The sequence below is a fragment of the Bos indicus x Bos taurus genome, chromosome 3 (assembly GCF_003369695.1).
Source record: "Bos indicus x Bos taurus breed Angus x Brahman F1 hybrid chromosome 3, Bos_hybrid_MaternalHap_v2.0, whole genome shotgun sequence".
NCBI classification, from domain to species: domain Eukaryota; kingdom Metazoa; phylum Chordata; class Mammalia; order Artiodactyla; family Bovidae; genus Bos; species Bos indicus x Bos taurus.
The window spans coordinates 97,495,730-97,509,978 of record NC_040078.1 but is presented as its reverse complement, the minus strand read 5'-3'; the positions used below and the strand labels follow the sequence as shown (position 1 = coordinate 97,509,978).

Below are 14,249 nucleotides of genomic sequence, written 5' to 3'. Positions count from 1 at the left end.
GCTTCCCCATTCACCATGATTTTAACATTTCTCGGGAGACTAAGACACTTCCTTAACATTTAGATCCACTGAGGGATCTGGGGAGAACTTGGCCCTGGAATATGCAGCAACATCATAGTATCACCCCGCCATATGCAGAGTCAAGAGAAGGCAGCACAGAGCTGGGGAAGAGAAAAGAAACTGCCTGTGGGGTAGAGGACAGTGGGGAGAAGGATCATTCCTGATGCAGGAATTCTGCTGTTGAATCAGGGAGCCAAAGGAACAGGACACAAATTGCATTGGGATAAGCAACCAGGCATTGCTCTGGGAAACAAGGGAAAAGACAAAGCAGAATGGCCACATCTACTCACCGGGGCTGGTTATCGTCAGGAGATCAAGCTGCCGCTGTTGCTGCAAAGGAAAACACATTGTGAGACAACTGAGTTAAGCCAGAGTCAAACTTGTTGCTTAGGGGTCAGGGTGGACACGCAAGGGGGATGTTCAGACATGCAGAGCAGGGCACGCTGTGGAGAAGGTGATGGGAACATGGTTCCGCAGAGAGGCCGTGCGTCCTAGAGACCAGGAGGGATGGATGGCCTTTCCGGTCAGAGCTGTCAAATTCATCTATACTAAGGGAAAATGATGCCCTGAGAGGAATGTGGCTTACCTATAGCCACAAAGAAAGTCCCTTTCCAGACTCCCAGCCAAGGCTCATCCCTCTGGACCAGGCAGCCTTAGATTTCTCCCTGCTCACACTGGCTATCCTGGTTAAGTGCCTGATATCCTGGCAACCCTCTTTGCCTTGGCCTTAGTCACTGTCAGCCTCCTTTCTAACCATGATACTCCCGAGGGCTGGTTTATTTATTAACTCTGCTCAACAATGCTATGATAGTTTCCGTTACTGATGATGAAACCATTCCTTCTCTAACTGAATCCTCATCTCTTTGTGCCATGCAACATTCATAGAAAATAATATCTGTCAGGTACATTAGGCACTAGATGAAGCCACTTATGATTGGAGGCAACTGGCCCTGACCCTAAGGGCTGAAGTGATCAACATCTCAGTAGGCTTACCCCACCCCCATCACACCACACCTATGGGGAAGCTCAGTCCTGAACTGGATGTCATGGCAAACTGAGGGTGGAGAAGAAGGCATTGGAGGCTGAGGATGGGGCAGTGGTAAGTAACTCTCTTAAAGACTTGTTTTTTTAAAGTTAATTTATTTAAATTGGAGGCTAATTACAATATTGTAGTGGTTTTTGCCATACATTGACATGGATCAGCCATGGGTGTACACGTGTCCCCCATCCTGAACCTCCCTCCCACCTCCCTCCCCATCCCATCCCTTAAGGTCCCAGTGCACCAGCCCTGAGCGCCCTGTCTCATGCATCAAACCTGGACTGGTGATCTATTTCACATATGATAATATACATGTTTCAGTGTTGTTCTCTCAAATCATCCCACCCTCGCCTTCTCCCACAGAGTCCAAAAGTCTGTTCTTTACATCTGTGTCTCTTTTGCTGTCTTGCATATAGAGTCATTGTTACAATCTTTCTAAATTCCATATATATGCGTTAATATACCATATTGGTATTTTTCTTTCTAACTTACTTCACTCTGTATAATAGGCTCCTGTTTCATCCACCTCATTAGAACTGATTCAAATGCATTCTTTTCAATAACTGAATAATACTCCCTTGTGTATATGTACCACAGCTTTCTTATCCATTCTTCTGCCAAAGGACATCTAGGTTGCTTCCATGTCTTAGCTATTGTAAACAGTGCTGCAGGGAACATTGGGGTACACGTGTCTCTTTCAATTCTGGTTTCCTCGGTGTGTATGCCCAGCAGTGGGATTGCTGGGTAGTATGGCAGTTCTAATTCCAGGTTTTTAAGGAATCTCCACACTGTAAGACTTAAGTCAGGATTCCTTAAGCCTCTGTCAACCTCTGACTCTTTCCTACACTTGATTTTCCATTAATAGCAGTTTTCATTAATATGTATTTTTTTTTCTTAAAAAGGGGTTTTAACAAACTTCACTTTGAGAACCATTGCTTCAGGATACACACTGCAGGAGCTTCTGATTATCTGTTTATCCAGTGGGTCCCTTGGCATATTTCACCACACCTGCATTTCCCTCTTTATCTTGCCTCTCCCCTAGAATGGCTCCCTGAAATTCTGCTTCAGCAGAAAGGAGAAAGCAGCAACATTTTTTGAGTACAAATATAGGCCTGGCAAAGGACCAGGCACAAGACCAGGCACGCTGATGTGTCATTTCTGCTCACACTCTTGGCAAACCTGCAGGGCTCCTACTGTACAACAGAGGGATGTGGGATTCAGATAGGAGAAATTATCTGCCTGAGACCACATCTTCGTTAAATAAGAGAGCCAGAATTCAGTCAGTTCTAATCCTGGCTTGATGGTTCAAAATAAGATACTGCACATGGTAAATCACTCCACATGATGCTGCCAATTAATAGATGCTTAATAAAAAGAGCTATTTTTGTATTGAGGCTTTGTTATTATTATAGATCTCATGACCCTTGGTTTATAAAAGCTGCCTCATCCCTTTTCATAGAATTATTGATACCAGAGCTTAAAGGTCATCTAGTCTGACCTGTCACTAGGATGGGAATTTCCTCTGCAATGTCCCCACCAGTTGTATAAACAGCTTCTGTTTTATCCCCTTTCCTGATAGGGAACTCATTTCTTAACAATTAAATTAAAAAAAATTCTTTTGGCTACAGAGCATGAGATGTTAGCCTTCCCCGACCAGGGATTGAACCTGTGCCCCTAAATTGCCCCATTTTGAGCAGAGTTAAAAGCTGTTTCCTTATAAAATCATTGTTGCTTTGGCCTGTGACAAGTTTGGAGATCTGAAGAAGATCTGTGTCATCTTCTCTCCTGGTTAAATACTCCCAGTTCTTTCATCCTTGCCTTATAAGACCTGGTCTGAAGTCTCCTGGCCCTTGTGATCCCCTCCTCTTCCATCTACATTTCATCTGTCCTGGTCAGAACCTCTTTAAGGTCTCTCTACCCCTTGCTTTAATGATTGCTCAGGGCCCTAAAAGCAGGTCTGTATCCTTTCAGGGTCTTCTCAATCACACATCCCTGTTTTCCTGCCAGCTCATAACTCATTCCAGTTGACATTTTCAAGCAAACAATGCAACTCCAAGATGTCACTGACCTATTGTGAGCACATATCCTCACGCTGAAATGAAACACACACCCACACATGAGAGCTGGAAGGAATGCTGGAGCCAGGCTGCCTTCTTTCCCAAACATGGAACCAGGCTAGTAGTACAATCGGCTCAAGCTGCCTTTGCCAAGGCCAGCAGCAGGCTTGGCCCTTCCCTCATGCATGAGGAAAGAATACAACGTGTTCTTCCATTTTTCCATAAGCTTGGTTTTGTGACAATCACCCTTAGTGAAAGAGATCTGTTTACATGAAAAGTGTCTAATTCTCATTTCTAAATGGCGATTCAGTATCCAGGGTCTAGCAGGGAAAAAGGGAAGAAAACCTGAGAGGAACACAGATGGACCTGGCCTTGTGTCCTAACTCCTCTCTGTGGTCTTGGATAAGGTACTGTGTGTCTCTGGTCTTAAACTTCACACCTTTAAAGAGAATGAGTGAGACGGAAATACTGGCAGTGACTCTGAGTAAAAAGCAAATGGGCACTGTGCTTGCGGGCTCCCTCTTCTGGTGTAGAGAGTTCTCTGAGAATTCCTGGGGCTCAAATGATAGGATTTAAAAGAGAACAGATTTTAAGCTGCCTTCACACACTGCCATTTTCAGTGCTTGTACGTGTTCCTCACAAGCTGAGGGAAATCTTAAGGGCCCGGAACATCTATTATTCAGTCTCTGGCACACAGTAGCCCTCAGTGAGCATGCTAAACTCAGCTGAACCATTCCTGGAATCCACATTATCCTTTCAAACCCCTGTGCCTTTGCTCGTCCTAGTCTCTCTAAACTAATCTGAGATCTTCATGGAGCTCCTTCCTCATGTCTCAAGACCACCATGAGGTCTTCTTTGCACGTCAACTCCCAACCTAACCCCTTCCTCTCCTTTACTTAGAACAGAAGATTTCATACTGTATTCCTTCAATGCATCTTGTAAAACCTCCCTTTTGTATCATGCCCTGTCTTAATTATTGGTTTCCTTCTCTGTTTCTCTCATGAGGTCCTTGTTTGAAGACAAGACTATGTCATTTCATCTGTATATTTCCAGTGCCCAGCACAAAGGCTGAAAGGAATGCTTGATGTCATCTAGTTCAAATGATTCAACTATTCCATTATTCCCTCTGCAACACTCCTGAGAGATTTGTCAGCATGGAAAGTAAGCATGCCCTTTCCTCTAAAGGACTTTCCCTCTGTCATGGCTTTGGGGTTTCCTACCTTTATGATTTTTCTCCCACCATCTCTGCAGCAATATTATTATCTATCCACCTCCCCTGGAAATCTTCCTTCCTTTACTCCCATGCACAGGATCACTGTTTCTCCTAGACCCCTACAGCTTCTACTGTCTGTGCCCCTCCAGAGGTGATGAATTGACTCTAACCTGGTGAGGAGCCCCTTTAACCTACAGTTCTCAGACATATGTGCACACCACCTAGTGGTCCAAGAAGATAAGTGTAGACTACTGTTTTAACAGGTAGCTCTTAAGACAGGATTGCAGTCTGCATGTCCTATATGCAAACAAAAACAAAAGTATATGTTCAAGAATCACTGTGCAACAGTTTTAACCTAAGATACTAAAATATCCAAATAATTTCCTCAAAGTCTTTGCAGAATGAAAGGAATACAATGGAAGAGGAAATTTTCATCACAAAAGTGCGCCTCGTATTTAGGTTCACCAAAGGAAACTGGCATTTATTAAAATAGGCAACTGACTTGTGGAATTTGACCAATAATATAAATTAATTATATAAGAGGGGAGCATGGTGGAATAAAGAATGACCAAATTATTTTAATTAGTTACCAACTGAGAGACACAAGGACCTTTTACATGGAGATGATACATTACCTACCTGTCTGGATGGTAGAAAATGCAATATTAGTTGGCGAAACATAGCTAGACAGCAGGTTTGGTAGACTGACAGGGCCTGCTGGCTGAGGGCTGTGCAGCTGGACCACAAGCCAACCATAAGCTACCGTCTCAGGAAGGCAGGCCCTTCAAGAGCGAGTGGTGCTCTGTGTATGTATGTGTGTGCGGAGGAGTAGGGGGGCATTCCTCCTCAGACAAAGGAATTCTACACCTACACCAAGGGAAATGTGTCCAGGTACATCTAGATGGTATTCCGTGGACTCCTGGAGGAGTGTGGGTATGCCAGGGTTGGATCAGTTAGGAGGTGCTGTGCAGACTCCTGACTGAGTATGGCCCTGCATCCAGCCTTTCTTGGTAAGAGTGGTGCCTCAGAAACATTCAGAAGAAACCCACTTCTGTGCTCAACCAGTGTGTGGCAGATGACACCAGTCAAGACTCCAAAGAGACCATGCGAGCCGAAGGCCCCAAAGTCCACAGGGACGATCTCTGAGTCTGGTGGGACCAACGATGCCAGGGGCATCCACAGCGGCTGCTAAAGGAGCACACACAGCATGTGTGCCCCAGGAATTATCCATATTCCCAACTGATCCAGTGGGACCTGTTTTGCCAATGCAGTGTCCCTTCATCTCTGGTCACAGTTGACAGCTCCCAGGGTAAAAAGTACTGAAAGATGGGTCAACTGGAGACCTCAGCCAAACATTGTGGATCTTTTGTGGATTCAATTATTCTCAATAAAAACTATTGTTGTCCTACATTGAAGAATCTATCTTTAAAATGTTTGCAATAATAAAAACAACACATGCTTATTTTGGTCATTTTCCAAATTTCCAGAAAATTCAGAAAGTAAAAGTAAATGAAATCTCATCACTGAAAGAGAAGCATCATTATCATTTGGTGTATTTTTTGTCATCTTCTTTGTTTGTGTCTATTTAACAAGGTCATATTTATATATAAAAAATGAAGCATGTCTTAATCTTGTGCAGCCTTATTTTTCGTCCCAGGCTGAGCCTTTATTTTGAATTATAAGAATGTAAGTCACATATTGTTGTTCAGTCATTCAGTCATGTCCAACTCTTTGAGACCCCATGGACTGCAGCACGCCAGGCTTCCCTGTCCATCACTAACTCCCAGAGTTTGCTCAAACTCATGCCCATTGAGTCCGTGATGCATCCAACCATCTCATCCTCTGTCATCCCCTTCTCCTTCTGCCCTCAATCTTTCCCAGCATCAGGGTCTTTTCCAATGAGTAGGCTCTTCACATCAGGTGGCCAAAGTACTAGAGCTTCAATTTAAGCATCAGTCCTTCCAGTGAATATTCAGGGTTGATTTCCTCAGGATTGACTCACATATATTTATCGCTATAAATAATTTTAGTTCGTACTACTGTGACTTTGTTTCTAGTCCTTTTTTTCAGGGAAGGTGGTATTAGTAAGACATTAGTGGAAAACTACTTGGTTATTCTGTCACAGGAGGCAGCAGGCAATAACCAACCTGAAAGATATTCTTCACATCTGAAGCCCCTCTCATCGCAGTTACACAAAGGATTTTGTAGAAAGAACTTCAAACTCAAAATCAGACAAACATTATGAATCCTGATTCTATCATCTTTAAGCTGTGTTATCTAGGCATGTTTACTTAAGCTAGCTGTCAATTAGGTATCCCATTCATAAAAAGAGTATAGACCAAGCTCCAGGAGTTTAACAGGAAAGAAGCTGAGAGAAAGAAGAAGAATCATTCGGGGTGGCGGCAGAGTGGTGTGGGGTTAGGGACTTGGAGGTGCCAACAGGTAGAGTGGGAAGCACAAAGGTTGGAAGCTAGGATTTCTGAGGGCTGCTCCAGCTGTGCCCGACTTCAGGCTGAGGCTTTGGGCTTCTCACTCTCTGGTACCTTAGCCTTTTACAGCAGCCTCTTAACTGGTCTCCCTGATTGAGTTTTGCACATTGCTGCTGCAGCTGGTGTGAACTTTCTGGAATCACACCTTAAAATTCACCAGGACTACTACAGAATAGAGTTTAACCCTTTAGTTGCCGTTGGAGGGTGTCTATGGCCCAGCTCCTGCCTTCTGTCTCCCATTCCATCAGACTCTGAGCTCTGACCATGAGAAGCCACTTCCAGTTCCCCAAACTTGCTATGCTCTCACCTCTAGGCCTTTGTTCTCTCTGTGCAGAACCACAGTCTGTTACCCAACCTGCTTTGCCTGGCTAACCCCTACTGGTTCAGCTCTCCACTCACACGCCACCTCTTCTGTAAAGGCTTTATTGACCTGCCAAGGCTGGGCTGGATCTTGTCCTTAGCCCCCTGACCTTCCCCACAGAAGCACCATCACGGTGCCCCTCCTGGCCTGCTTACTTCTCCGTCTTCTCCCCTGTGTGATCTCCCCGAGGGCAGGGCTATGTTATCACTAGTGCACTCCTCTCAGGGACTAGCCCGGCGCCTGACCGATACGTGATACTCATTAAATATCTGCTGCTTACCGGCTACCAGGATGCTGACTAGAGAGAAGGTCCTACTGAGCTGATCATCAGAGAAAGTCTTTAGCTTTATCCCCTTCCCTCCCAAAAGACGTGCACATGTTGGCCCCATAATTTTCCTCAAAACCCTATTTCTGCCATGGGGACCTAGGGATTAAACCACAGAGTATCTGGCCTTCTTCAGCTGGATGGGTAATTATGAGGCTACGTTTAAAAACGGACTTTTCATTTTGGTCACGAACTGCATTGCAATTACTTCTCAGAATGAGAAGGGGACATGATGTTCCAGGAGCTCAGGGACTGGCTTCATGTGTGAGGTTCTGCTTGGTGGAAGAGAATAGGCACTGATTATGTGTTCTGTTTTGCTTTTTGCATTTCGTGCAGGATAGCTATTTGGGGGAAAAGTCAGTCTGTCTTGGCATAGGCTGGAGATAATTTAAATAAGAGCACCAGTAATCTCTGTGCATTTTTCTGGCACTCCAGAAGCCAGCCAACGTGGGGAGGACTTGCGAATCCACACTCTCCAGAAAGGGGAGGTCGCAGGAGCATGGGCACACAGTTGGTTTCGTGGCTCAGAACCCTCTTTTCCTTGTAATCCACTTCCTGTCCTGTTCTCCCCTTCACGCAGCCAGAGTCATTTTCTAGGGCTCTCAGGCCCCCTCCCTGCCTTACCCTAAGAAGAGCCTGCTCCCTAGAAAGCATTTCACGTAGCGCTCACCTCTCCCTAAACTCACCACTTCTGATCTCTCCTATTCCAGTCTAGGCTGCATGCTGGCTGCAGGACTAATCACTCTAAAGTTAAATTTGATCCTTTCTTAGGATAATTTAATAATCCTGGTTGCATTCCTCATAAATACTAGACTTCTTAGCTTAGCATTCAAGGGCAGATGACAAATCTCCACAAGCTCTAGGTGTCATTTGAAAAAGCAGTTTTTATATCTTAACATATTTGGAGAACAAACAAAAAGTTACCTATTATTTTCAGAACCAGTCTTCAGACAACAAAGGTAGGTCTAATCACATGGGTCAGCTCACATGTAGAAGATGTGGCAGGAGGAAGAGGTGGGGAGAGCCAGTCACCTCTTTGAGGAAAAGGTGCAGGGATTATGAAAGTCTGCAAAGCACTGTCTAAGGCATGGATCTCAGGCCCACATCCCACTGAAGTGGGATGCTGGCCATCTACTTGCCTGACCCTTCTGTACGCCACCATCTCACCCATCCCCGAACCTGCCTTCTGCCCTTGACATGGTTCCCTTTCTACTTCTCCTCATGCTGAACAAGTGATGTGTGGCACAGCTTCCCTGATCATACTGGGACTTCACTCTTTGACTCTTCATTTGTTTATTCATCAATTTAATAAATGGCCATGAAGCATCTACTATATACCAGGCATACTGCTGACAAGAGGCCAAGAAAGACACAGCCCCTGTCTTCAAAGAGACAGCTAACAGTGAAGTGGAGAAGACAGACATATATAGCTAATAGTGAGGTGGAGAAGACAGACATATACAGCAAATAATCATATAATATGAATTAATGTCAGTTATGGTAAGTGCTTCAAAGAAAAACATGTGGAAAGGTACGTGACCAGGGTTCAAAGTATTCCTCAAACCTCACCCAACCCAATGGCTAATGGCTGGATGCCTCTCGTAAGCATCCACCAACTCCACTACCTTCTACAGGAACCTGAGCAATGGCTGAGTCTCCGCTGCCCTTTTGTGCACCTACTCCCATCAGGATAATAAAAAATGCATTAGCCTTTTACTCAGGGAGAGAGCGAACATCACTCACGGCTGAAATAGAATCTCATGACGAGGGGTTAAATTCAGTGGGAAGCTGAGTGGGGCAGCAGACAAAAGCTAGGGTTGCACAAGTGGGATTGCTTCAATATATTTCACTGAGTAGTTTCTGCTTCTGTAGCTTCCTGTTATTGGAAAAGCCAGGCACGCAAGTGGCTTTCATCCCCAGGGCAGCTTAAAGGAGCATTTGAGTTCAGCCTCTGGCAGCCTGCACAAAAGCAGGGCAAGTGGAAATGGAGAAGAGCATATGAAAGTGCAGAGGCATTCTGGAAGCAGATTAGTGGCAGCAGAGGCCGTAGCAACTGCATTTGCTGAGCATTTACTCTGTGCCAATCCTTACCACCTTCTGAGGCCAGCACTGCATTGTTACCCATTTATATAAATGAAGAAGCTGAAGGTCAAGAGGTTACATTACTTGCTCAAGGTCATAGCTGCTATTGGAGAAACCTAGATTCGAACCCATGCTGTTGGTCTCTGAAGACTACGCCCATGTAGCTGTGAGAGCATTGGGGTATGAGAAATGCTTTTGGTGTCCCCAAGTTTCTATACAGAGGAGCAGTAGGAGCCTTGGTGGCCGGCCACACTCTACAACCGAACAGCCTCTGCACACAGGAGGGTGGGAGGAGCTTCCACTTAAGCATGATGTTCTGTATTTTTCCTTCAGTGTTCACAGTTTGAAATTCTATATTTACCTGTATTTATATTTGATCAATGTCATTCCCATTATATGCTAAACTCTAAGACAGAAAGGACAGAGTTGAGCTTTCCTGGAAGAGTGGACTCTGTTTAAATGTGTTAAAAATCATATGTGGAAGGCTAGACCAGGTTTTTGAAGAGGGCTAGATAAACAGTTGAAACTCTTATTCCTGCTGGAGAGAAATGATACATATCCCATCCTAAAACCCCAGCGAGTCAGATGGGGGCTTGTGCTAGAAGACCCCACCCTCCCAGCTCTAGAGGAAAGACCCACGCATCAGCAAACAGTGAGAGGAAGGCTGTTCCAGTCGTGAGTCAGAAGATTTTAGGCCAAGACAGACTGCTTCTTCCCTACCCTTTGCTCCGGTAACATGAGGCCATGTGGGAACCTGGAAGAACAGACATGGCACCTAAAGTGATGGTGCAGCTCAGGGCTGGAGAGGATGCCTGCATGACTGGCAGACGCCCACCCGGGGCACCTATGGGCTCAGAGCGTCTAAGCAGTGATTTAACTGAGTCTCTTGTTACAGTTAGGGTTAGGCAGGAGACAGAAGAGATACAGGTTCAATTGATCCCCTGAGTCGGGAAGATCTCCTGGAGTAGGATCTTGGCAACCTATCCCAGTATTCTTGCCTGGAAAATCCCACAGACAGAGTAGCCTGGCAGGCTATAGCCCATGGGGTCGCAAAGAGTTGGACATGACTGAACATGCACACCCATGCAAACTGCAGTCAGCTATTTACATATCAGTCTCATTTTTCATTCCACCTCTACCTCCCCTACCTCCAACTCCTCCCCTTGCTTTCTCCTCCAAGATTAGAGTTGAGTATTTTCTATGTTGAGTGTTCTCGCTGTACCTGATTAGGACCTGAGGAAGTTTGTTACAGATGTGATGTTTTGGCTTATTATCAGACAAAGTTACATATCTGATAAGTTCTCTTTTTATATGTTTTAAGTTACAACTTTTCTTTTGTAAAAATCAAACTTTAGAGTTTAAAAGATAAGCCTTTTCAGCTTTCAGCTGATCCTTCAGATTATTCTTTATCTTGAAGGTCACCATGATCCCACGTGAGTGAGGCTACCCCACAACACAGCCTCTTGGAAAGTCAGAGCAAGGGGCTTTGGAGATCATTTGGCACAACTACCTTATTTCAAAGAAAAGTAAACTGAGCCTATAGAGGGGGAGGGAGCTGCTCAGAGTCACCCACCACATCAGTTCAGTTCAGTTCAATTCAGTTGCTCTTTGTCTGACTCTTTGTGACCCCATGAATCGCAGCACGCCAGGCCTCCCTGTCCATCACCAACTCCCGGAGTTCACTCAAACTCACGTCCATCGAGTCGGTGATGCCATCCAGCCATCTCATCCTCTGTAGTCCCCTTCTCCTCCTGCCCCCAATCCCTCCCAGCATCAGAGTCTTTTCCAATGAGTCAACTCTTCGCGTGAGGTGGCCAAAGTACTGTAGTTTCAGCTTTAGCATCATTCCTTCCAAAGAAATCTCAGGGCTGATCTCCTTTAGAATGGACTGGTTGGATCTCTTTGCAATTCAAGGGACTCTCAAGAGTCTTCTCCAACATCACAGTTCAAAAGCATCAATTCTTCAGCGCTCAGCCTTCTTCACAGTCCAACTCTCACATCCATACATGACCACTGGAAAAACCACAGCCCTGACTAGACGGACCTTTGTTGGCAAAGTAATGTCTCTGCTTTTGAATATGCTATCTAGGTTGGTCATAACTTTCCTTCCAAGGAGTAAGCATCTTTTAATTTCATGGCTGCAGTCACCATCTGCAGTGATTTTGGAGCCCCCAAAAAACATAGTTCTGCACTATTTGCTTGTGTGCCTCCTTCAACAGAGAAAAGGGATGTCTGTATCCCATTCATGCCTAAAAGAGCACAGATGCTCAGAGGGGGAAAAAGAAACTCTTAAGGAAAATAAGACAGTGAGGCGAGGGTATGGAGGCAGGGGTGAATTTGGTTAAGAACTTGTTTTGAGTTCTAATATCATTATGTCTATTTGATTCAACTGGTTTTAATTGAGGCATTATCAGGAGGATTTCCTTCAAGAGGTGGTAATTGAAATGGCCCTTAAAGATTAGAAACAAGTAAGTTACTTCTCCGGAGAAGGCAATGGCAACCCACGCCAGTACTCTTGCCTGGAAAATCCCATGGACAGAGGAGCCTGGTAGGCTGCAGTCCATGGGGTCGTTAAGAGTCACACAATACTAAGCGACTTCCCTTTCACTTTTCCCTTTCACACATTGGAGAAGGAAACGGCAACCCACTCCAGTGTTCTTGCCTGGAGAATCCCAGGGATGGTGGAGCCTGGTGGACTGCTGTCTATGGGGTCGCACAGAGTTGGACATGACTGAAGCAACTTAGTAGTACTAGTAGTAAATTACTTCTCATTGAGACAGTGAGGCCAATTTTAAAAAAGAATGGCACAGGAATCTGAGTTGGCCATAGGCTCTGCTTCCCTTTGTCCCTAGGAACTAATGAGTCTCTTTACATTTGACATCCAGTTTTTAAGACTTCTAGGGCATCTCTTTGAAATGCTATATTCTGTTTGTTCCTTTACATATTTTGTTATTGAATATATAACACTGATCCCCAATAATGGAAGATGTTTACAAGAAGAGAATCAAACAAAATTCAAACACATACAAAAAAGACATGGAGGAATAGAAAAATAAGGAGAAATTAGATGATGCCAGGTGCAAGATTATATTCAGATTTATCGTATTCTTTGCAGCCAAAGATGGAGAAGCTCTACACAATCAGCAAAAACAAAACGGAGCTGACTGTGGTTCAGATCATGAACTCCTTATTGCCAAATTCAGACTTAAATTGAAGAAAGTAGGGAAAACCACTAGACCATCCAGGTATGACCTAAATCAAATCCCTTACAATTATACAGTAGAAGTGACAAATAGATTCAAGGGATTAGATCTGATAGACAGAGTGCCTGAAGAACTATGGACGAAGGTTCATCACACTGATCAAGACCATCACCAATAAAAATGCAAAAAGGCAAAATGGTTGTATAAGAAGGCATTACAAATCGCTGAGGAAAGCAAAGAAGCTAAAGGCAAAGGAGAAAAGGAAAGATATACCCAATTGAACGTAGAGTTCCAAAGAATTGCAAGGAGAGATGAGAAAGCCTTCCTCAGTGATCAATGCAAGGAAATAGAGGAAAATAATAGAATGGGAAAGACTAGAGATCTCTTCAAAATAATTAGAGATACCAAGGGAATATTTCATGCAAAGATGGGCACAATAAAGGACAAAAATGGTATGGACCTAACAGAAGCAGAAGATATTAAGAAGAGGTGGCAAGAATACACAGAACTGTACAAATAAGATCTTCAGGACCCAGATAACCACAATGGTGTGATCACTGACCTAGAGACAGACATCCTGGAATATGAAGTTAAGTGGGCCTTAGGAAGCATCACTAGGAACAAAACTAGTGGAGGTGATGGAATTCCAGTTGAGCTTTTCAAATCCTAAAGGATTATGCTGTGAAAGTGCTGAACTCAATATGCCAGCAAATGTGGAAAACTCAGCAGTGGCCACAGGACTGGAAAAGGTCAGTACTCATTCCAATCCCAAAGAAAGGCAATGCCAAAGAATGTTCAAACTATCACACAATTGCACTCATCTCCCACTCTAGCAAAGTAATGTTCAAAATTCTCCAAGCCAGGCTTCAGCAATACGTGAACCATGAACTTCCAGATGTTCAAGCTGGATTTAGAAAAGGTAGAGGAACCAGAGATCAAATTGCCAACATCCACTGGATCATCAAAAAAGCAAGAGAGTTCCAGAAAAATATCTACTTCTGCTTTATTGGCTATGCCAAAGTCTCTACTGTGTGGGTCACAACAAACTGTTGAAAATTCTTCAAGAGACTGGAATACCAGACTACCTTACCTGCCTCCTGAGAAATCTGTATGCAGGTCAAGAAGCAACAGTTAGAACTGGACATGGAACAACAGACTGGTTCTAAATTGGGAAAGGAGTACATCAAGGCTGTATATTGTCACCCTGCTTATTTAAGTTATATGCAGAGTACCTGATGAGAAATGCCAGGATGGATGAAGCACAAGCTAGAATCAAGATTGCCAGGAGAAATATCAATAACCTGAGATATGCAGATGACACCACCCTTATGGCAGAAAGTGAAGAGGAACTAAAGAACCCCATGATGAAAGTGAAAGAGGAGAGTGAAAAAGTTGGCTTAAAGCTCAACATTCAGAAAAC

At 44.2% G+C, this 14,249-nt stretch overlaps 1 protein-coding gene across 3 annotated transcripts in view; it reads right to left on the bottom strand.

Annotated features, from left to right (window-relative positions):
- The window catches only part of AGBL4 (ATP/GTP binding protein like 4), a 1,469,133-nt gene that overhangs the window by 357,915 nt on the left and 1,096,969 nt on the right, over window positions 1-14,249 (bottom strand). For all 3 annotated transcript variants that reach the window (XM_027537317.1, XM_027537316.1, XM_027537319.1), the window contains one exon: window positions 351-390. In XM_027537317.1, coding sequence (XP_027393118.1) covers window positions 351-390 — 40 coding nt within the window. The remainder of the gene's footprint in view (window positions 1-350; window positions 391-14,249) is intronic.